The 25490-nt window shown below is 32.0% G+C and overlaps 3 protein-coding genes across 3 annotated transcripts in view; 1 reads left to right on the top strand and 2 right to left on the bottom strand.

The window, feature by feature from the left end:
- LOC132754018 (uncharacterized) overlaps positions 1-12562 on the top strand; it is a 30446-nt gene extending 17884 nt beyond the window's left edge. The window contains exons 6-10 of the mRNA XM_060744607.1: positions 3818-4210; positions 4564-5667; positions 5959-6090; positions 7494-7637; positions 11157-12562. Coding sequence (XP_060600590.1) covers positions 3818-4210; positions 4564-5667; positions 5959-6090; positions 7494-7637; positions 11157-11554 — 2171 coding nt within the window. The 3' untranslated portion in view covers positions 11555-12562. The remainder of the gene's footprint in view (positions 1-3817; positions 4211-4563; positions 5668-5958; positions 6091-7493; positions 7638-11156) is intronic.
- On the bottom strand, positions 12472-14363 carry LOC132754016 (uncharacterized). The gene is made up of 3 exons (XM_060744605.1): positions 13503-14363; positions 13140-13271; positions 12472-12614 (listed from the first exon to the last, which is right to left on the bottom strand). The coding sequence occupies exons 1-3, from the start codon at positions 13699-13701 to the stop codon at positions 12472-12474; spliced, it is 474 nt and encodes a 157-aa protein (XP_060600588.1). The 5' UTR covers positions 13702-14363.
- A 3254-nt stretch (positions 14364-17617) lies between these two features.
- On the bottom strand, positions 17618-25272 carry LOC132754017 (uncharacterized). The gene is made up of 7 exons (XM_060744606.1): positions 24324-25272; positions 23643-23759; positions 23199-23333; positions 22750-22905; positions 22213-22359; positions 21135-21196; positions 17618-19545 (listed from the first exon to the last, which is right to left on the bottom strand). Exons 1-7 carry the CDS (start codon positions 25129-25131, stop codon positions 19159-19161), a joined length of 1812 nt encoding a protein of 603 aa, XP_060600589.1. The 5' UTR covers positions 25132-25272; the 3' UTR covers positions 17618-19158.
- Between the last annotated feature and the right edge of the window lie 218 nt (positions 25273-25490).

Genomic DNA, 25490 nt, shown 5'->3' with positions numbered 1-25490 from the left:
AATTTTTTTAACAACATTTCTCAAACAAAAACAATTGTTTGGGGCCTAAATAAGGCATTTTTTCATCATTTGAGACAACAAAAAAGGGGGGGATGAAAAAGGCGTTAAAAGGCGTGTATATGAAGTAATGGGTTAACTGAAAATGATGAAAATACTTGAAATTACCCTAAATCGCGTTTTTTCATGTTTAAACATGGCCTGTCATATAAATTTGAAGAAAAATTGTTGTTTTGTAGATTTTTTTATTTTTTTCATTAACCCATTGCTTCATGAGCATTTTGTGAAAAATGGCTGTTTTCATTAAAAAGTCTCCCGTTACAAGTTCAAATTGCTATAATACTATAAAAACTGCTTCAACACTAATCAAACTTGGCACAAATGTTGACTGGACCATTGTCCTTGCAACAACATGCTCAGACTTAAATTTTCTGTTACCATGGCAACGAGGGGACATCTCAAAATTGCCAAAAATCACTATTTTGCGTTGATTTTTTCCATCAAAATTGATTTCAAAGTGCTGCAACTTATCAATGGATTGAGATAGAGTCAAATGCTTTTCAGCGTTGGTTACACGTTACCTTATGATCAATCTGGGGTCATTTACAGCCTCTCACAAGTCCAAAATTTTCTTGGCGATGAGGGGGACTCCGCCCACCTTCAAACCTCCCCCCCCCCCAAACAGAAGGGGGCACATCCCCCTTCTGGCAACCCCCTGATGTATCTTTTGGTTGGGGGGCCGCGCCGAAAAAGAGGTCAATTTTTTAACAACATTTCTCAAACAAAAACAATTGTTTGGGGCCTAAATAAGGCATTTTTTCATCATTTGAGACAACAAAAAGGGGGGGGGGTGAAAAAGGCGTTAAAAGGCGTGTATATGAAGTAATGGGTTAAACAAACACGTTTTTTATATATTCATTTCCTTTTATCCAGATTCTGACCACACCCATCATTTTCCAAACCATTAAGCATTTGTAGTGCCTTATATTACATTTATCATTTATGACCTCATGGCATTACACTTGTTATCATAATATTATTTATTTAATCTCAAAAGTAAATAATTTTCAATGTGCTTGACGCTTCTTTGGTGTAGTATCAGTTCAAGTAGAGATATCGAGTTTATTTTCCTTCTAATTGTTTTACTCGTATTGCAAAAATGTTTTATTTTGAGTGAATTGCTATTACGGCTGAGAATATATCAATTAACCAAGACAGCTTGTTATTTCGTAGTGGTGGGGCGGGAAATTGAGAAATTAGTGAAAATGGTGATACAAGCATGAAACTTTCAGGAAATTATCTTTATACCATGTATATTTCAAAAATGAAGTGGGTCCTAAAATATCTCTGCTCATTCAAGATGGCCGTCATTTTCAAACATATGGAAAATATCAAAATAGATATAATGAAGAAACAAATTTTACCAATTCCTTACAGTTCCTTTCGCTGCAATTGAGATTTCTTCTATTTACATGACGTCGTTTAAATGTTAAAATGTATATTAACCATTACCATAAATTATTTGTTTTTGTTCAGGTTTAATAGAGAAAATAAGAATCTCTAAAGAAAGCCAAAAAGGCAAAATTGAAAATGTCGCAGGCTAGGTTTGATTGAGCCTGTTCATGGACGGTACTGTCAAGTGCAAACTACCGTCCACGTCCCCTAGCACCGGCTTTAGCAATATATTTAACATGAACTGGTACAATTTGGAATTTTGAGACATCCACAGATGTGTTCATATGTGTGTTATTATGGAACCTTCAATATGATACGTAAGTGTCATTCCATGAAAAGCGGCGTATGGTCCCCAAGTAAAAGAATGCGTGTGCCCTAAACGAGAAAACGATGTGTAGAACTAAATAAAATGGAATTTTGAAAGGGGATCTGATGTTATGAAGCCTGCATATCACAGATAATACGTCAAACGACAAATTTAAAAAGCAGGCCACATATCCTTAGGGTGATTCAAGTGAGAAATACTGGAACCACCCAGCAAGAAAAAAACACTGATATACAAAATGAATAAATTAAAGTATTTCAATTGAAAGTGTCTATTAAAGGCATTTTTGTGTGGATGTTATTCAGTAACCATATTATTACATTACTATTCTCTACGTAGTAGGTACGTAGTACATACCGGACTTTCGTAGTTAACACATCAAAATTTCCATTTACCAATTCCTCAAGAAGAAGAGATTTCTTAACAATGAAATTGTTTGCTCTTATCTTAAACTAAAACATGATTATTTAGAGACAAGATATTTGACTGTAGTGTTTCAGACACCATTTTGCAAGCTACAGAATGAGGATTTATGGGAGTGAATGAACCTGTTAACAGCTGGTTCAAATTTAACAGGGGTGTTAGTTAACACGCCAGTTACACAGAGCCATCGGTGATTGATCGGTAGTTTTTTTAGCCAAATTATGGAGTGAACCGATGACAACGTATTTAACACCGATATCGCCTATTGGTCACCTGTTTTCCACCTATCAACTGCTATTGGGGAAAGATAAGTTTCATCGGTGAAACATTACCGATTGGGATTTTTAAACACGTTTAAAATTCTCGATCGGTGAAAATGTTTTAAAAATAACCGACGACAACCTATATCACGAGATATGCAAGCTCTTAATCACCGATATCGCCGATCGGACAAAGATAACCAAATATGAATCACCGGCCATATCTGACGGAAAGTGTTTAACCACTGATGACTAGCTATCAAACATCGATTAATCAGCGTTACGCCCGATTTAGCTCCGATTTACAAACGATAAAAACCAAAAGTATTTCAGCATTTAATCATCGACCCATTCCTGTTTGGGTTTGATTTCTGTCACCGATGGCCGTTTACACAGAAAACCAGAAATAAAATCACGCATGACAACCGATCATAACAGCGAGTAAATTGAAAATTAAATGACCGATTGGGGACCGACCGTCTGTGTAACTGGGCCCTAACACTTCTGTTAAAAAGTTTTGAGCAACAGGTTTTTAAGGACTGTGTAGTAACAGTCGGTTAGCTATTTTAATAGACTGTTAATTTAACATGCAGTTAAATTTAACAAAGCTTTGAGAAACTGGCCCGAGATTTAATTTTTTTGTTACATTTTTACAATAAACACATATTGTTAATTGAATATTAAATACACTATAAGAAACTAAGTAACTTTTTGAATTATGAACATAGACCTATTAGAAAGCCATGTTAGAAAAATATGCAAATATCGGCACTTTTTTAACATTTTTAAAGATATTTTTGAAAAGATTTACTTACATTGTGGTTTACATGTAATTTGATTAATCTGATATGTGTTTAAAACTTTTTTTATCGAAATATGCATAATTTGTGCGAAAAATTGTACTGCAAAAGAGTTATATCAGTTTTGCAAATGATTGGTCGCCATATTGGACACCATCTTGAATTCTGAATATAATGGAATGTTTTAAAGATTTTAATTTTTGTAAAGTAGAAACTTAATGCATGCTTTATTGATACTTTCAGATCTTTGCAAAAAATTCACCGAATGAGCTATTATGTACGTTAAATGTATATGGCGGCCATTTTGAAAATGGCGGAAATTTCGAATGAACAGAGATAATTTTGGGCCCACTTCACTTTTGACATTACCATGGCATGAAGATGATATCCTGAAATTTTCACCATTTGCACTATCTTTACTACAGAGACCTTATTTCCCGTCCTATTATAGCCACGATTTAAATCAGGGTTTCCATCGTGTAACTTTAACATGACACTGTCTTCAAGAAAATATACAATCTATTTATAACATAACCGTGTGTATTATATTTTCACAGTAATGACACTAAAAATGATAACTAAGGGAAACAGAGAAGAGAGGCGAAAAGTTGCTGAAGATATATTATATACGGTTTGGCAGAAGGCTTTAGATGTTACAGGTGACTCACAGGAATTCCCGACGGTTGAAAAAGCTGTCAAAAACATCCTTGGTGAAATAAAGGCCATGGATGACGTTAAATTGTCAAATGTGACAAAGCATTGTGTGCTTTTGACGTTTAATTGCACTTCATGTTCTGGGCTCCTTAGCTTAATTGCATACTTTGACAGTATTAAATTCAAAGATCACAAGTTGAAAGTCGACAGAGCATTGACAGAGCATTGCAACGATTATATCCATATAACAGGCTACGTCACACTGGATAGTATGCAATGTCTTATAAACAAAGCAAGTACGTACTCGTACAAGTGAATATTTTCTAGGGAATGTTAATTGTCATACATTCCATGATTAACTTAATTTCTGTTCTTATTATCAATAATTTTAAATAAAGTAGTTTGAATAAATAATAAAGTAACATCCAAATATTCAGGTTTCTTTTACTGTAAAATTTAACCTTATATTAACGTGTCCTATTAGATGCAGAGTATTTGCTGAATAGAAATTTAAAATCTATATATCTATTAAGTCACCATTTGAAAAATCAAAATCTCGAAAGATAAATGTAGTAATGCAGAAATTTAACTTTTTATTTCATAGCAAAATACTGTTTGATCATACATATATTGTCATTTATTTTAACAGACAAAAACGATCAAGTGGATGATTCCAACTGTATTTATCTTCCGATTTCCTGCAAATCCATTTCTGCAGTAAAACACATTCAACAACTATTTGAAGATGGGAATGTATCGAATTTTGAAAATTTAGTATCGTACGCCCTTTCCTCAGAAACTGATGCAGAAATTATCGTTAAATCTGAGTTGGATCTGAAGGGATTAAATTACATGTTTAATCCGTCAGGAAAATCCGGTGACACAACAGATTCCGATCAAACAAAATTTGATGATGATAAATCTACAACAACTTTAAGTAGTCAATATTCCGACACTAGTCAGTTGCCTTCTGAACCAACATATGACTATGTTCAATCTTTATTAGATTTTTTAACACGTAAGCGTGTTGTACATGTGGTTGGAATGAAATATATCGGAAAGTCATATCTAATGAACAAACTATGTTGTGAATTGCAAAGAAGAAATAGGTTTTGTATTTTCAAGAGCTTTGAAAATATTGAAGTACAATCGCCCATGATACAATATCATATCTTTCATGAAGCACTCAATAACTTCGATGAAAATGTAGGCACAGCATATTTCAATGAATGTTTTCCACAGAAACTTTTAATGTGCGGGACTTGTAACAGCTGTAGAGTAGGACTACAATCATTTAGAGCAAATAATTGGAAGTGCTTGAGAAAGGCCGTTACGTTGAAAAAAGCTTTTACTGCATTAACTTTATGTATGAAGATATGCAAGGAAGAGATCACACTGATTCTAGATTCCTCTGATCAAATGTTGAATTGCAATAGTTTCATACACTTTCTCAAGACAACATCTACATTGTGTCCAAATGTAAGGATAGTATTTGCGTCAAGGCGTCATCTTTCTTTCGATTTTGAAGGTTGGGGAAAATTTGAATTGAATCCATTGAGTCAGAAACAAATTACTTCACTATTCTTTAATATCACGGAATGTGAAAAGGATCAGACAAAACGTCTTTTGAGTAGTACAAACAGGGATATCCCCCTGTTACAAGAAAATTTGGTCTTTACTCCCGCAAACAAAGACATTATATTGGCAGTTACATATTTATTCAACGGTTTGCCTATCGTCGCAGTTATTGCAGGTGAGTTACTTCAGTTAATACGTAACTTAATGAAATAAAATTCATTTTACAGATCTGGTAAGTATTTATGTCATTGACTGTATATGGGTTACGATTCCATCGAAGAAAAAGTTCTGATAAGCATCATAATGTCATTTCCAGTCCAGATATAAATGACTTCCTCAACACATCCGCTCCTTAAAAACTTCATGAAGGAATTTGAGTCGGTTCTGGTTAATTACTATCTTGATTTCAATTTGTAATATAATGTTATTTGTTTTTTTTCATTTACCGGTTCTCAATTATTTTCAGGCCAACTTCTCAGAAATAGTTCAATGACACTTGAAGATCTCATCGAAGTTCTCATTCAAGCTCGACTGGAATGTTTAGTCAATGAGCTTACAGAAAGATATCAGCAGGAAAACGAGAACATGAAATATGGTGGTAAGTTTTTTTGTTTGAGGGTTGGTTGGATGGTTCGTTGGTTTTTACGTCGATTTTGGCACTTGTTTTATCAAGTTATCTGCGGTCGGCTCACCTTATCGGCTTTCTAAAACTAACATATAATTTTCAATTTCTGCTGAAGTGACCGACAACTTATTCCACATCAATATTGAATTTGCGTTTAGATGTAAATGATCCGATTTGGATAAATGTCATTGATCAACTTTCGCTTCTCCGGAGGATTGTATATTTGTATAGTTTCTTGTTTTGGAATTCTTTTCTTAAATATAAAACACTATTAAGTATACACTATGATAATCGTTGAAGGTATCTCTAGAACATTGAACAAACTCTATGTTTGATTGAAACTGGTATTTAAATGATAGACAGGCAGGGGCATTTGTATATTTATGATGTGTCAGTGTCGTTATATTTTTTCTGATCCTTTGGAATCATCAAGTACTTTTAAGTGTTAAAAAATGAGTATCACTCATGCCGGTACTAGGAGGCGTGCGTATATGGCATTTTTCATTATTCCTCATGTACAGACTAAATCAAACCGAATCTGCAATGTTCGTGTAATTTTGTTGTGATTAATACTTCCGACGGATCATCCTTTTTCAAGATTCAAGATTTTATTTAAAACAGTTCATGAGTAATACAAATGAACATGTAAAATCTAGCTATACCGAAAAAGTAAAATGAAAGTTAAGTTAAAAAACGATTAGGTAGAGGTTTTACTTTTTTCATTTTACATTGTAAAATTATCCGTTTAAAATACAATGTCGGGCATTAATACAAATAAGATCTGGTCAACATCGCCAGACACTACTTGATTTTAGAGTTATTTTACGTTTAGAGAAAAGTAAGCTAACCTAATTATTCAGCTTAATAGTGTCTATTCATCAACAAAAATGATTCATGTAACAAACGTTATTCACAGTGAAAATTACTAGAAGTATTAGAATCTTACACTCCATAGGACAATGGTCAAATATCTTACACCACTTAAATAGTCGTTATTTTAACTATGCTTGATGGACCATTTATACTTTTCAGTTTTGTAAAAGGTGCAATTCTAATTGGTTATAACAGCTAACCATGAGTAAAACAAAAGTGTGGTATTAAAGGAATAAATTTTTATTCAATTTTTTCAAGTACTAAAATAATTTATAGACGATATAATAATTTTCAGCACAATAACGTCTAATGTTTTATATAGATTAATTGGTCATTAAAGCTTTTGAATAAAAATACATTAAACAAGATCAACAAGGAAGAGCGGTGTTAAGTGAATTAAACCGACAATAGAATATTGTTTGTATTTTTTTTTCAATTAGTCAATTAATAAACGTAAAAACGTATGTTTGATATCAAGTGCCTTTATTCTATAAATGTTTTAGACCAAGCAAGATGTGATTACAATGACCCGATGAATTTACTGATTCATGCATATAAAGAATCTGTCAACTACACGGGAAAGAGTGTCGTAAGCTTTCAGTACAGTTATCAGGAAATGGAAGAAGCAGCCGCTTTCCTTTTAACAGGTTTAATACTTACATTTTATATTTAAACTATTGTTTTCTGATATAAATATATTTTCTTTATACATGTACTATGAAATGCAATTCAACCTCAGAACATCACTTTTAACCATTATGTATCGCTGTTTAAACATATTCTTAATGTTTGCTCACAGACATTAGCACAATCCTGTTCCAAAAATCATTTTCTTCTGGTTCTTTTGAATCTAAAAAGAAGCCTATGTATGTCCTATGTAAAAGAAAAATGACAGCACATGTCCAGATAATTACCGGCTTCTATCATTAATTTCTATCCTTTGCAAAAATCTTTAATGATTGTCGCTTCCCATCTGTCTTCACGCTTCAGTGATATCAATATTATTTCTGACATTCAATATGGATTGAGAGAGAAAGGTTCATGCGAAACACAGCTAACCTTACCCTCATATGAAACCCGTGTTGGTATTGCATTTGGACGCAAAGGTCACAGTTATTAAAAATAGTAAAATGGTTTCTGGACAATAACTTGAGTTAGCAATGAGATATTGTAATCAAACTTGGTGTAATGCAAGCTTATATAAAGACCCTGGTTGGTATTGCATTTGGAACCCTCGGGTTAAGGTCAAGGTCACAATAACTAAAAATAAAAAAATGGTTTCCGGACAATTACTAGAGTAAGGAATGAGATATTGTAATCAAACTTGGTGTATTGCAAGCCTATGTGAAGATCATGGTCGGTATTGCATTTGGACCCCCTGGGGTCAAGGTCACAGTAAATAAGAATAGAAAAAATGTTTCTAAACAATAACTAGATTTAGGAATTAGATATTGTAATCAAATTTGGGGTAAAGCAAGCTTATATGAAGACCCCGGTTGTTATTGCATTTGTACCCCTTCAAGTTCAAGGTCACCATAACTAAAAATATATAAATGGTTTCCAGACAATAGCTTAAGTTAGGAATGAGATATTGTAATCAAATGTAGTAAAAAGCAAGCTTATATAAAGATCCTGGTTAGTATTGCATTTGGAATGACAATGTCACAGTAACTAAAAATAGAAAAAAAAGTTTCCGGACAATTACTAGAGTTAGCAATGAGATATTGTAATCAAACTTGGTGTAAAGCAAGATTATATGAAGACGCCGGTTGGTATTGCATTTGGACCCCCTGGGGTCAAGGTCACCATAACTTAACAAAGAAAATATTTTCTGGACAATGACTAGAGTTAGGAATGAGATATTGTTAATTTGTGATCAAACTTGGTGTATTGCAATCTTATATAAAGACCCCGGTTAGGATTGCAATAAATTGAAATAATTCTTTGTACACAGATGATACTTTATATACTGTAGGTTGAGTGCAAATATTTCTTCAGACTACTTATTTTTCAAAAGTCAAAGTTGCTGGTGGGGGTGTTAATCGCCTTCAGTGATAGGTCTAGTTTGTTTGAGTTTTCCGTCACACCAACACAGTATAGGTCAAATGGCGACCTTCCATCTTTACTGGTGCATTAACCCAGCAGGTAAACAGACCAATCTCATTTTTCTTGACCTAAAGCACAGTCTTTGATAAAATTCTTAGTAAAACACCTGAAGATACTCCTTACTCTTCAAGAAAAATTGTTGTCTCACACTAGATACTTAACTCAATTCCTAACTAACACTAAATTCTAATGTTCTCCAAGGCTCTGTTACCCTTCTCTGCTTTCCCATTTCCCTTTTCTGTCGTCTCCAAGTCAAAACTTCGCCTCATTGCAGATACCACTGTGGTCTAACATCAGTATAATATTTTCTCTGACTATCAATATAAGCAGGATGGTCTCAATAAGATGCAATCTGAGTAAGAGAATGTGACACGGAATTCAACCGCACAATATGCTAAGTTCTTTGCATGACAGAAAAACATACCAAACAAAAACAGCATTATTTTCCTCTATGGCCAAGCCTTAACATCAGTTTCATTCTCAAAATACATTGTCTAACAGATTTAACTAAATTAAAATACACATATTTCATATATTTCATCTAATGCAAGCAAAACCCTTGGGTTAATCAGGGTCTTTGAAAGACCCTGGATTAATCAAACGGAATATAAAAAAGTAACTAGCTTATAAATCATTTGTGCCACCCAGCCAGCTTGAGTATGCGTCCACTGTTTGGAACCCTATACAGAGTCAAACATCAAATAGAAATGGTCCAGAGACCATTGTCACCGTTTACAGTCATGTAGGAAGATATAAGCTGGTGTCGCAGATAAGACTGCAGACTTATTAGTAATACGTTTGTTTTCGTAGATTCCCAGAAACATTGATACCCTGCCTACCTGACAATTTTCTACAGGATGTGGTTAAGATAAATATAAGTTGACTTCTGGGATTTTTTCCTGCATTCCTACTAACAAAAATACTTTACAACGATTTTTACGATTTGAAGTTTTCAAAACTTTTAACTTCGTCTATTACCAGATAGTTACACACCCGACTTGCACTATTCCTGCCTATTAATAAATACACATTTATAGAGAGTCTGTCTAAAGCATAATACTGTACTAAAATCAATATACAAACACATTATTAAATTTACTTATTCATTATCCCTCATGTACAGACTCAATCAAACCGAGTCTGCAATTCTTATGTAATTTTGTTGTGATTAATTCTTCCGACGGATCAGTTTGTTCCCTGATTTTTATACTTCACAACAGCAGGTGTCAAGTGCTGTGTGGCAGCTGTAAAAAGGAGCCCCGTACTTCACTTCAGTGTTGTTATATCTTTCTGGTCCTTCGGGATCATTGATGCCAGCACTATTAAGTGTTGAGAATTGATTACCTCTCAAGGCGGTGCTAGCTGGCGTGAGGGATGTTGCACCTCATGTACAGACTCAATTAAACCGAGTCTGCAAATCTTATGTAATTTTGTTGTGATTAATACTTCCGAGGGATCAGTTTGTTTCCAGAATTTTATACTTCACATCAGAAGGTGTCAAGTGCTGTGTGGCAGCTGTAAAAAGTTGCCCAGTACTTCACTTCAGTGTTGTAATATTTTTCTGGTCCTTCGGGATCATTGATGCCAGCACTATTAAGTGTTGAGAATTGAGTACTGCTCAAGCCGGAGCTAGGGGCGTGAGGGATGTTGCACTTATTCATTATCCCTCATGTACAGACTCAATCAAACCGAGTCTGCAATTCTTATGTAATTTTGTTGTGATTAATGCTTCCGAGGGATCACTTTGTTTCCAGATTTTTGTATATTTAATGCTATAAAAAATATAAAAAGCGACACGGATAAATTAAACAGCAAAACAATGTTGGATTTTATTTTAATTGTCCAAGCTTGGTGGCTAGGAACTTGTGAGAGAATTAACAAGTAGTACATCCTCGTTGACCAATGTTCATGCTTTGTAAAAATATTGAATCTATAATGTAACACAATTTGGCAATTTTCTTATATATACATCTTTCAGTAAGTAAATATCAGATTTCAAGGTAGAAACTCAACAGATCCAGCTAAAACCATAATTGAAATATGCGCTTTTTATATTGTAGAGTTACAAAGTGAAACGACTGGTTATGGGCATGTTTCTAGTAATTTATCGGAACCGGATTTGACCTATACTTCACCCACATCTGGAACAATCCACAAAGAATGTGCATCTGGTGTTCAAATTGAACATGATACTTGGACAACTGAACATGATGCCAACAATCAACGAATGAGATATGGGATGCACTTAAACGATCAAGATAATATTGTACCTAAAAACGTTAAAATGACCAAACATCCCAGGAAAACATTTGATCAAACGTCTCAGGCTGTGTCACATAAAGCAGTTCCTAACTTGGGTCTCACTCAAAGAAATATAAAACGTTTCAAATTTGGTAGATTGTTATTGAAATCATTGAAAACCCATTTTAAAAGCAAACTTAAAACAATCTTGTATTAAAATTGTGTACCATAGTCACGCCATGGCTGATTTTAAATTGATTAATAATCTTTTTAAATTTTTTGATACTCAATTATCAAAGTATCAATTATCAAAGCTAAAACTTATGTAACAATATAATATTAAATCTAACTTTTTAACGTATCTTTAAATACATGTTATTTACATTGAAACTGAAGCAAGTACATTTTGACATTTTAAATTGTCTAAGAATCATATGGTTTTAATTGTACTGATTGATATTTTGATTTCATCAATTGACTTGAGATTATAGCTTATTCAATATTTAATGTTATACTCGTAGTAATTATGTCGTTTCATAACAACAAGTAATAAAGAAATGTTAATAAAGATCTAACATATGATACAAATAAAATACAGATGTGAAAACTATTATACATAACTTGGATTCTTTTGTTGACATTTACGATCTTGTATATACTTATGCTCCCTTCGCAGCTCACTGAATACACTCACGTTACTTCAAAGTGAGCGATAGTGAAACATTCGACCGATGCGCAGGAGAATAGTATATACTTATCCCCTTTTTATTATTCTTAAGATTTTTTTACTATTACGATCCTTGGCTCTGAACGTTTTTGAAAGTCGAATAGGAAACCCGCTATAACTATGTGTAAATTGTTACTTTGCATATATACTTTTGCATGGACCGGGTTTCTTAAATTTAGTATTGTGTTGTCTTATAATATTTGCATTATAAAATGATCTCTGTTATGAAAATTACGAGTATGAAAATTACAATACTGACAGACTTTAGTATGGACAATAATGAAATATCGTTTCATTTCATGATGTAATTATTCGTTCAATTAAGTTTAAAAGTCAAAATATTTTAATATTAATGATCAACGTTTAGAAAACAAATTAATTTTGATCAAACGATACAAATTATCATTTCAGATAACACATGAAATTTCTATTGCACACTTCACTTTATGATCTTGTTTATCATCCTTCACTTTATGATCTTGTTTATCATCCTCATGTAGTATTTCTTTGTAGATGAGCTCCAATTGATGCATTGGTGAATCGCAATCACCTTAAAGAAGAAATATGATAATAACTTATAAAATTCGGCATGATTGTCAAAAAAAATGTGATTAAAGTTGATTGCCATTATTTTTTACGCCACACAACGGTTTTTTGTGTTAATTGCTTATGCTCATCATAGCTTTCTTAATTATTGGTTGGCACATGTATAACGCTTCGAGTTCCCTCAAAGGCACATAAAGCTAAATGAATAAACTATGAATTGCAATTTGGTTGAATTTGTTCAGGAAAACAATGAACAAAATAACAACCACTTGTAACGATCAAATCTGTACCTAAAATAATGTAGAGTATAACATAAGTATGCGTCCTTCCTGATATAACATGACTTAATTGATTGACTGTATTGCAAATGCCGGGAAAAATTAGTAATTTTCAAAAAGATTGTATGAAAGTGGAACAAATGGTCAGGAAAAGACGGCATGCTATTTACAACCACCTTTACTTTACACTTTGTCGTTTTAAGGTAGTAAGCTGTGATCAGTAGTATCACGAGTCGTAACTGAAGACATACATTGCTTATTACTTACCGGTTTTCCTGTTAATAGACTATCACCAGGTTGATGCACTTTTGATCTTATCGTTTTAATCATCTCCATCAGTTCAGCGGGAGTCAAAAGCCCACAATCCTCTGTGAGTAATGAACCTTAAATGTATTATCATTATATCATTTTGTTAAACTTCATGTTTTGATAAAAGTATGACTTTTCATTCATTAATTCTGAAAATATGTCTAATCTTTTTGACCATAAATGTATTTATTTGCATTTTGAAACATGAAGTTCTCTTTCCTGTCTTATTTTATTAAGCGGGATAATAAAATGCTATAAATTAACGAAACCATGGTAATTGATTAATACATTATCTATAATCATACCTGCTAATATTGCAGCTCCAGGATGGCCGTTACATAAGCTCGCTATCTCTTCCATACATTCTCTATTCTCTGGAGTAAAATATTCATTTTCCTTTTTAAATAGATGAGCGTATGTTTCTTGTTCACTATAGCAACTATCTTCTTTATGTTCCCACTCCTGGGTAGATTCGCCCACAGATTCATTCGGAGTTTCAGTCATGAGATAAATTATTTGCAAAATATGAATTTTCTCTAGTGGACCAAGACAAATTCTTTCGAATGATTTGTGAACGCTGATAATGTCGCATGGACAAAATACAATGCTTACATTTGAACAATTTTTGCTGATATCATCGATTAAATGTGAAAATGATTCTTTCAAATCTGATTCAATAAGCTTATCGATATTGTCAAAGAAAAAATTATCTTTTATTACAAGAATGTAGGTTTTCTGTTAGGCAGTTTATCGCTTGGTCTATGTATTCTCTTCTATGAAGACACAGCTTTCCTTGAACACAATTAGTGCATGCACCACAAGCAATACTTTCATCAGGAAATTTACTGATGAAGTCAGCTAATCCTTCATGACAGCCAGATAGAGTAAACATATCACGGAACCATTTATAATGTTGGCATGGTGATAAAGTATTATCCATTTCAAAATCTTTAAAAATACACAGAGTTCCGGAATCGCGCTCACTCCGATATAGTTCAGCAAGAAATCTTGATTTTCCAATTCTTTTCATCCCGTGTAGTCTTAATGTTTTCTGTTGATTCAATAATAGTCCTACGCGTTTTAATTCGTCATCACGTCCTACAAACTTTATGTCGAGAGTATCACCACTAAACTTGCTCGAACCTGTTCCCATTTTATAAACAATTAAAATGAGAATAATGTATTATAAATATTTTCTCTTAAGATATGGACATGTTTTCTGTTTTACAGATAACATATCTGTAAATATGACCTGTCGTGTTTATACCCTGAATAGTTTGCGTTTGATTTTTTCTTTTATCAAACCTGAGCAAATATTAGATAAGATACATTATATAATACATTTTTATAACACAGTCGTTTAATTTTATTTCGAATGAGTAATAAAGAGTGGACAGAAATAGTTTTGCTATCCGCTATAAAGTGGTCATAATGTTTGACTTTCCGCCATGAAATCATGTTCAGTATATATTCTCTCTCTGGTGTACCAAAAACATTCATTCGAATAAATTTTGAATGCTGAAGATGCCGACAAAATATAAAGATTACATTATACATGTTATAAGTTTCAAAGAACACCTAACTTTGCAAAATTGAAAACTCAATTTTGTATTCTTATCTTAAATGGTACTGATTACTCCTGTAATGTTTTATTGAAATCCCAACAGCAGTTTTGCCTGTAAATGCAGAAATAGATTTTCCTATTTATAGCTCTGGTTGTCATTTTGTGCAGCGAAGCGGAACGTGCCTGCTATAGGCACAAGTAGGGAAGGTGCTGATCACTTCTGTCAAGTTTAGTTGAAATCCTGTTAGCAATTCGACCTTTGAAAGGAGATCAAGCTTAACGCGGACGGACGAACGGACAAACAAGCGGCAAAGGCAAAAATAGTGTACTTCCCAAAAATTTTGGGTAACATAATAATAAAGTATAAGAGAGAAGGTCAGATATTATGAAGCCTGTGTATCATAGACAATTGTCAAAAGGCAAAAAATAGGAATCATAATTCTTTGTAGTATTTAGACAACCAAACAAGAAAAATATAATAACCTTTAATAAGGTAGCGGGAAAGCTACTTCACATGAAAAAATTAAAGTATTTGAAGGGTTCGAACCAATGGAATTACCTCGCTTTGATGTTAATTCTAATGTCTCTAAAGCATTGTAAAGCAAGTAACTGCTTCGATTTTTAAGCAAAATGATTTTGAGATTACCTCTCTTTAACGTGTATAAGAAAAAAAACTTTTCATTCTCATTTAAGGCAAACTCACAAATACTATATTTTATCCCATAAAAAGAAAATTCCTTTGTGTCATCATATAACGTTCTTTAAACATGGCTAAACAAAATAATATTTAGCTCTTAAATACTTTGACGTCATTTCGAAGCGCAGACTACTGGTGGCTACAGGATCTTCCTAAGTGACCAGCGCTGATCAAGATCAGCCGTCTGATAATAACCACCACTTTTCGCTATTCGAACAGTACATATTTAGAAATGTTTCCATAAATTGATGAATAAGTATGTCCAGAATGAAAGATGGATTAGTCATTTTAAGATATTTAGCAGACAATAGGTTTTTAAAAAAACAACAACTCATATTAAATCATATACATAGTTCATTAACATTCTTGAACATGACAAATAAAATTGAAAACAGATTTGAAACTGAAACTAATTAATCAACGATTAACATATATTCATTTAATTGTTTTACTTTTAATCTTTCATCATTGGACAGACCACACATAAATATATATTTAAAGAAAATAAATGATATTAAAATAACAATTTACCTAAAGCATGAATCTAAAATGTAAATTTCAATTGTCACAATATAGAAATATCATTTCTCCACATGGAAGGAAATAGATATTATATTGGGTAGCTGAATTTCAAGAATTTGTAATACGAAATAAGGTAATTTTAAGGTTAAGTATACTTTGAATAGAATGGACACAATATAATAGGATACAAACTTTGTCAAAAACGATTTATAGATGTTTATGGTTATTCATGTAAGATGTGCATATTTTTATGTTAGGTTACACGTCGCACCAACAGAGTATAGGTCATATGGTGACTTTCCATGGTTACTGGTGAAGGAAGACCTCAGGTGCCTTCCGTGAATTACTTCAGGGCACCTGAGTAGAATCACCGATGAAAGTAAAAGTAAAAGAATGCAAAGTCCCTGACTGATGAAGGGCAAGTGGTTTGATTTCAATGACCTTAACCACTGGACCACAGACGCCCTGGAAGTACAGATAGTACTTACTGAAGAAAACTTTAAATTAGGTTGTTTAATGACCGGGCAGATAATGTCATTCTATGACATTTATCCTAATATCTTTTTGAAAAAGATAATAATAAAATAATATGAATATGAATATGTTTGGTTACTGAACTTATTCATTGCTAAGATGAAGAAATAAAATTCTTTGAGATCAGGTACAACACTACTCTGTTAAGCCTTATGTTACAATGACATGGAAGTATAACCAATATGAAGGTATAAAAAGTTTGTTCAGGTGAATTAAGATAGAATAACAACCCATTTTAAAGCTACATGAACAGCATCAATAAAGCGAAAAGCAAAGTACATGTAAATATATGAACGTATTTATGAACAATCAGTGAATTTATGAGATGCAGAAAAAAAAACTTTTCAAGAGCATGGTGTATCTTTCTATTATTATTTCAGTTGTCAAACAATCAACTATTTTTCTGCAATTTGTAATTCTTTCTCTTTTTTTGTATTGTTTGTTTCTTTTTTTCCATTAAGGCAGTTATTGTCATTTACATAATACGTACAAATAAATATGTTGCTAATGGCAATCCTTTTGAAAAGTGAAAAACACATATACAATTACTTATGTATATTGATATGCATAAAAATATTACTAACAAAAAAGTCTTTAAATTGAACACTGTCATTAAATGGCAAGAAGAATATGTGAAAAGTGAAAAATTTACATAATGTCACAATAGTGATAATAATAAATGTAATTGTGTCATACAAAGCTACCTAACCTATATATTGTTATAGTGCAATAATTTCTGTCAAATCGCAACGTTCAGTTCAACTTCATACAAGTTCACCTGCTAACAATGCAATAAATGATCATAATTCACTTAACTTCTTAGACCGCAATAATAGGAATACAAAATAATTTACATGAGATTCCAGTGTGAGTATATATAACATTTACATCCACACATACTTAAATACTAAGTGAAATAATATCTAGGATATATTACCTAATGTACTATTCTAAAGGTTTGTATATAGTCATGTTATATAGATACATCATGTATAACGCATGAAATGGATAAATATAGAAAATTTCAACACGATTTACATTATTCCACAATCCAACAGGACAGACAAATGCTTAAATACACAATATATAAACGCTATTTTTAAAAAAAAATGCTTGTACGTCATGTGACGTCATATACGACGTATGGCGTCAATTAAAATCACGTCGGGTAAAACACTTACATTCTGTATAAAGTTAAACTAATTATGAGGAGAATGTAAATATTGAGACAGAACAATTTCTTGTAAAAATGATTACTCGATGTCTGACAACAACAAAACAAAACATTTTGCCTATGTACAACTATGCTTAAAAACTAAGTATTCATTATTTTCACCATAATATCCAAGAAATGTTTTGGCTATAATGACACATGGTGGCAATTTTTAAAATATCGGAATATATTGTAAAAGTGCGTCGTTTGAATTTCAATTTTATTAACTTTACAGCATAACATATAACAACATATTCTAAAGAGTTTACATGATAACATTTCCTCGTATCAAACTCACTGTCCAGGCAATTTACATTTCTTGCACCAATTGATTACTCAGAAAAGACCAGAAAGACACACCCTTTTATAATCCTTAACGTACGCTCATGCGTATATAACCTTGATAACGAGGAAAATTACTACAAAAGAATGATTTTACATGACGAACTATTGAAACTAAAAGATGACTTGTTTCGTCAAAACTTACATAATACTGACAATACTTGTACATGTACATGTTACTCTATTAAAATATTGTATTCAAAGTATAAAATAACACACAAAGTAAGGCAGTGAATAATAATATAAATATATACACAGAAAGAGGAATGTTTTTAAGTATAAGATTTTAAGACAATGGTTATCAATTAATATTCACAGCAAATTGACAATTGATGTACGTGAATCCCTGCATATTCATCTGAATGGTGTCACGCTCCGAACTGGTCTGTCAGACTGGGTTTGTTTATTGACGTTTGGAGGAGAATTTCTTCTAGGCATAGGTTTAACTATTGCTGTAGGAGAAAGTCTTTGTGATAAAATTTCTACCAACAGTCTGTTTTTATGTTCATGACTAACATTCTGTGAACTGTCACCATCAACACTCATTTGATCATGCTTATTATATGATTGAGCTAAAGATGCATTTTCATCTTGACTATGTTTCTGATCAAATTTGAGATCATTTTCGGTATTGACCCTATAAGATATAGCCGCTGGTCCTACAGTTGAATCGTCATAGATCCCAGCACTTACTTCATCTGGCGTTTTAAGTTCTTGATGTACTTTGAGATATTTAATCTGCCCATCCGCATTTGTTGATGTTACCTCTGAAATATGACTGCCAAATAGTCCAGTTTTAGAATTATGACGATTAAACATCTGTGGACTTTTGTCGACATTTGGTGGACTATATTTCTTAGCTGCTGGACCTGTAGGACAATCAGTTGTAGGATCTGACTTGGTGCGACATACACCATTTCTGAATCGCTGGCTATCTGTAACTTGATGTGCATCCTCTCTTCCAGCTTGTTTAAGTTGGAGAACATTCATTACATTGTGAGATTGTGACAAAGAATTTGATCAAATTGTGGCGGTACGAATTTTTTGCAGGTGGTACTGATCATTTTGATTATTATTTTGATGGTGCATCTAGTTATTTGGGATATCTTCGGTAGAAGAATGATAGCTCGGAGGTGGAGAATAAATAGGCTCAAACAAGTTTTTATTCATATCATTTTCCTTATTAAAACCTGATGCTCCTGATGTTTCCAGTGGAAGAGTTGTATAGGGAGGAGGATTATCTGCAATTTGTTCAGTACCTGGTATGTTTGCTCCATGAGTATCTTTCAATGAATTTTCGGAAGTTGTACAGTAAATCATTTCGAATTCTAGTTCATTATCTTCTGAAACTGAATATCGAGATTCTAACTTCTTTGAACATTTAGAATCCATGTCTGGATTTGTTTCTAAATCTATGTCAACTTCTTTGTCTTTGACGTCTTTCACCACAGTACTTTTAAGGTCGCCCATAAACTCCTTCAAAAATACATACACTTTGATAAGATTTTTAGTTCAGCACAAATATTAAAACATAAAAATTAACTTTGACAAATATTCTTAACTTTTGGGGGTTTTTTATATAAAAAGGGATCATCAATTAATTTAAACAGTAATGCTATAAAGGCCGTTAAAAGAAAATAATTGCAAATTGGCCCTTACTCGGCAGCAATTAGTGTAGCCACTTTTCATGAAGAGACCAGTGCTGATAGTGATAATTGTGATTGGCAGTTTTTTATCGGGCGATGTTAGGTGTTTGATTACACATTAATGTTTTATATCCTTTTAACTCTAAGAAGATGTATGTTATAATTAAATTGCTGACTGTTTATATTTTCTAGAAAAAAGCAAGCAAAACATAATTTTGTTTCATATGACAGGAATGAACTGCATTAACAATCCTAGATATTATATGAAGATGTGAATACAATGATTACATTAATTACATTGCTACGAGTAGGAAATGTCAGAATAGGTAACTGGACCCCATCCACCTGTAGATCTTAGGAAGTGTGTTTGTTAGTGATTGCTGGGAAAAACAATGTGATGCTTAATAACAGAGGTGACACTTCCTGTTTTTTTTTTCATCTGATATTTATTACAGAAAAATTATTAAAGAAAAATCAAAATAACAAATTATGTGTACAAATACCTGAAGTACAAATAAAAATGTAAAAATCAAATGTCTAGTCTGATCCTGGAATGATCCCTTTTTGAAAAGCACAGTTAAATCCAAGTTAAATCCAAGAACACTTTAGAATAAATTCCAACAATAAAATCCACAAGAATAATTTAATCTATCATAAAATCCAAGCTCCAATAAATCACTTAATATCCAAGTTGAATAATACTCCAAATAACTTGAAAGGTAACTGATGACTTAAAAGATAACTGATGACTTAAAAAGTAAAAGAAATGAAAAATATCCCGTAATATATATATAAACTAGGAACATTCCAGAAAAGTCTATTATGTTCTAAAGTATTCATAATCTAGCACTTTCAACAATCAAAGAATAATCTGGAAATTTCTATCTAAATATAATGCACGAATCATAATCTAGAATTTTCTACAACAGTTAAAAAAGTTGTAGTACATACATGTAGTTTATGTTCTAAAAATAGAACAGTGATAATACTATATACATATAATATGTTGCATACATAACAAGCCAATTTGCACTTATATGGGTAAGAGTTTGGTAATACTTCCTACGGTCGTCTCACTAGAAACTCTTACCAATAAAAAAAATTTTTACAACAATACAATGGTATGTTAAACTAACAAACCCAAAATAAACAAAACTGCGACAGAAGTATAAAATATGCAGAACGGCTAAATGACAAACTACTTTGAAAAGGAAAATGACATCCATGTCGGAATTATTTAAACAAAGGTAATGTTTACATGAACCAGGAATAGAACTACCTTACCTGTATGTAAATATATACTTTAGTTTAACTCTTTATTACCAAAAATGTCAGAATAACTATAACTAGATTAAAGAAACCAAATAACTAGTCAAGTCTTGATTTAGTGACTTGTTTAAAAGAACTTATACAGCATACCTTACTAGCCAAATAATGCTCGTCAGAAATAGATAACTGTCTCTTCACGTCTTGGGCTTGCACTAAAAAAGAGAGTGATAAATGTTCATCACATGAAGAAGTAAGAATTATCAGATGTCTGAGACTTGTATTATAACTACCGGATAGGCTATGCATTTCGAGGGGTCTTCCTTTACTAGAATTTAAGACCTTTGTAGATGATTGATAAAACATTTTCACACATTCTCTATAAGGACAATTATGTTTTATGTTTTCAATAATGGTCAAATATTTCTTCCGATAACGTATCTAACAACTTGGAAAATGATATTGCAAGATAAAAAGACAGACTGTAATAAAGCACATGCAACAATACAACTGTAGATCGTTTTTATGGAAGCATCTTAACACGGCTTTTAATTTTGTATAGTCCCTATTGATCTTATTAATTTTATTCATTGAGTCAGTATGTTGTCAGACATTTAGGCAATTGGATAATTTTATTCCAAGAACAATTAATAATCGAAATAAAACATCTATATTTCAATGGTTGTGACAGTGACCGTTTCAATATAATAAAATTCTGGATATGTGGAGTTCCCTCGAAAGCAGACCAGAAATTAAAACAACATATGAAGTTAAACAATGAATTATCACTTTTTGTAATTAGTTTATCGTCATAAAATAATTGTTAACTAATGATTACTACCGCAAAACATATTCTAATGCTCATGATCTTCATGAACGATATATGGTAATACCGTCATTGATAAGAACGAGACAAAAGTTGTTATAAATGAAATAACTCCATAAATTGATAATAACCATCAATTTTAAAAATTATGTTGATAAACAAACAAATGGTATAATAGAATCTTAAATTTTAGATAAACATAATTTGCTTGTATTATTGAAAACTAAATTGTTACTTGTTTTTAGTAGTCTTTAAATTTGCATGAATATCAATAGATAGTAAAACATTCAATGCCCAAAAATCATAAGGATAAGTTTAATACAAAATTTTTATCAGTAGAAAAAGTTTAGCTTATAAGATATAAAGTGATCATATCCAGTAACAAGTAAACAAATGTTTCAATACCTGGTGAGTGGATGGAGAGACTTTTGATTGCCTGCTCTAGAGACTTAGGATCCTGCAGTATGTCATCATCAAAATCTAGACCAGCCTTGATAACGTTTTCTTTCATAAACTTGAGAACCATTTCTTTCGTTTGTGATACTGACTCATCTGTTTGAAATATTAAGTACATGTATTGCTTCAATGACGAAGACAGTCATTGCGATATTTAGCTCAGTTTGGTATGTTTTATTATAAACCTTAACTTTTACTTTGACAGTATCAGTAAGCGTTTGTTTTGAAAATGGATATTATGTAAATTGGTTTATTGATAATTTATTAATCATTTGTTTATATTTGCAGTATCTTTAAAATAAAAAGTAATAAATATATGATTATAAAATCTAATAGTTGCAATAAATACAACTTAACTTAGATTATACATCGAAATGATGTATTATTTATATAGGATTACCAACGTGTCGACACAAGTTATTTAAATATCTAATCTTGAAGGTTACTTTTATAGTTGTAACTTGTATTGTTTTATTTAAAGCCTACCTGATGGTAAAGTGTTTAAAATTAGAAGGTCAGCTTGAGATTCTCGTAATATCCCATGCCAAATTAACTGATGATGTCCTGAAAGCTTCTCTATAGATAGTATTGACCTGTCCAAACATTTCTTCAATACCTTAAGTTTTGCCATTGCTTCTGTATCTATATTTGAAGAACATTTATTTATTAGATATTATAGAAAAAATATGACCCCCCCCCCCGATTATGCGTATGTTTTAGCGAAGTATCATTAATTTGTTCCACAATAGTGATTTGTGTATTTTACAGATAAAACATAATCGATTGTGGAATGATATTTAACTTCCATATGCAAAGATATATTTACATGCTTAGGAAGACAGTAATATTGTTTTCTTTCTATTTTTAACATTAAAAACAGATTACCATTAAACCATTCATATCAAAGACTTTTAGAGTATTTCGTATTTGCATACCAATGCTTTCTTGAGCATTAATTGCCACAGAAACCGCCGTATCTATACTTAATGTTGTGCCGTCGAGTCCCTTATTCAAGGAATTGAAGAATGATGCCACACCTTTCACTTCGTCCATTGGTCGTTTATAAATATCTACAAAAGCATGGTATTGTTGGCTTTATATCGTTTATTTTTTTCATTAAATTTCATAATTCAATAATCTTACTTACAATAATAATACAACAAATGTAATCGACTTACATTTTTGTACTTTCGAAAATGGTGTTATTTTGTATGGTTTTTAAAAAAATTAAAATGAGGAAGTAGAATGGAGTAAGAAAATAATTCACTTATTTCTGTCTTACAATCCATACAAGAGGATGTATATACATGTGCACATATTCAGTAATCAAAATTATTATACTGTTAATATAAACAAAATTTATTTGTGATATTTCATACTGAGTCTATCTTCCGGAGGGCAGTTGTCCGGGCTTAGACCAGCCAGTCGCATACATATAAGAATTTCAACTAAATCTCCTGGTGTTAACAATCCATCATCCTCTGTCAACAACATTCCTAAAGTAAATAAAATACATAAAGTTCACCAGAATCTGAACAAAAGAGAGATTTTTATGCAAAGCAAAAGTTTTCAAACATAAGATTGAGTCTGATTGTTTTAAATTATTTTTAATTATTCCATAGCTTTCAAAAGATCTGCTCTTTACAAATTTACACAATCACTTCATTTTATTTTATTTTATTTACCATTTTAATAATCGTTGGATATTTTCTAAGATCTGTGACACGTTGAATTACAGTTTGTGCGATGTCAATTTACAGATAAATAAGAAATGAAGCATTGCAGCATGCACATGGTTTGAAATTAATACATTTTATTATACAAAAAATTAATTCAAGATATTGAATTAATGGCCTTAATTATTTATTTGTAGTCTTTCCATTTTTCAAACACAGCTAATATTGTCAATAATAATCATTAAACAGTCATTATTTAATTCCTAGTTTCACAATTTCATCCGGCCATACTTAATTTAAACACTGGTGTTCTTTATCAATTGAAAGAATAGAACTTTATGTGCTTGATTGTAATAAAATGCTTGCATGTTAGAGAGAGTTTACCTGACATGATAGCTGCCAATGGAAGCCCTTCACACAATTTCACAATGGCGTCTAAATACGGTTCGTTCTTAGGCTTAAAAACCAAACATTCAGATAAATATGTTACTTTTTTTAAAGCCTCCTCATTGTTTTCTGGGCACAGTTCTCTGCACTCACATGTTTCATAAAGTATTTTGCGAATAGCTTCATCATTCAAAGGCTTTAGTTCATATGATTCAAAAACTTTCGCTGTAAGTTTTGGTTTAATGCATGATGCAATGACTGTGCGTAACTTTGTCTGTTTCACTGATTGTTGTAGAAAATGAAGGAAATTGTCTTTCAATGAGCTATTCATAACTTTGTCAATATTGTCAAAAAATAAAACAATTTCCTTCCCAACTTTTTTCAACGTAGCGATAATAGTATTTATTGCTGTCTTTATCATTTTGTCCTTCTGCAAACATAAGTCTGGCCCAGGATTTTTGCATTTGTCACAAGTGCCACATACGTTAAATTTCGATGAAAATTTCTTTTCAAATCGAGACTTTTCTTCAACAGCATCAATTTCCGTGAGAAACTCAATGAACCATTCATACACGTCGTCTCCGTCGTCGATATCATCTAGCTCAAAATCCTTCCAAATGCAATTTTTATTGTCTTTTAATAGTGTGTATATCTGTTTGATAAATTTCGTCTTACCTATTTTTGTCAATCCAAAAATGAGGATTGACTTTTTCTCTAGCATTACTTTCTTTATATGTTTAATGTCTTCCTCTCGTCCAACAAATGTCCATTCCTGGGCATTTTGGACAGAATCACTTTCCCCCATGTTTGCCAAATATGAATTTTCGATAGTTGTAAATATAATCAGCCTCGACCTGATCACGTCATTGTACGAAACAGGTGTCGCTCGATGTGATTTATCAGAGGTCTCGCAAAGTAAATATTGGCCTAGTAGGTTTCATAGATGCATCCTGGAAAATAAATATATAAATTTATATTCAAGTTAAAACCTTGAGTAGTTTAATAAATTTAAGGAACCCTACAGAGGTTCTTTGTTACATGATGTGACGAGAAATCCTTTTTCAACATTAATATTCCATTTCATGTAGGTTCCGACCAATTATTAGGCTGCAAAATGTAAAATTATTTACTATATACATTATCAGCATGTTTGAGATGATCCTA

The sequence above is a fragment of the Ruditapes philippinarum genome, unplaced genomic scaffold (assembly GCF_026571515.1).
Source record: "Ruditapes philippinarum isolate M1 unplaced genomic scaffold, ASM2657151v2 ctg2508_1_1_1_1, whole genome shotgun sequence".
In the NCBI taxonomy this organism is placed as follows: Eukaryota; Metazoa; Mollusca; class Bivalvia; order Venerida; family Veneridae; genus Ruditapes; species Ruditapes philippinarum.
Note: the sequence above shows the minus strand (reverse complement) of the source record. Positions and strands in the feature narration are given on the sequence as shown.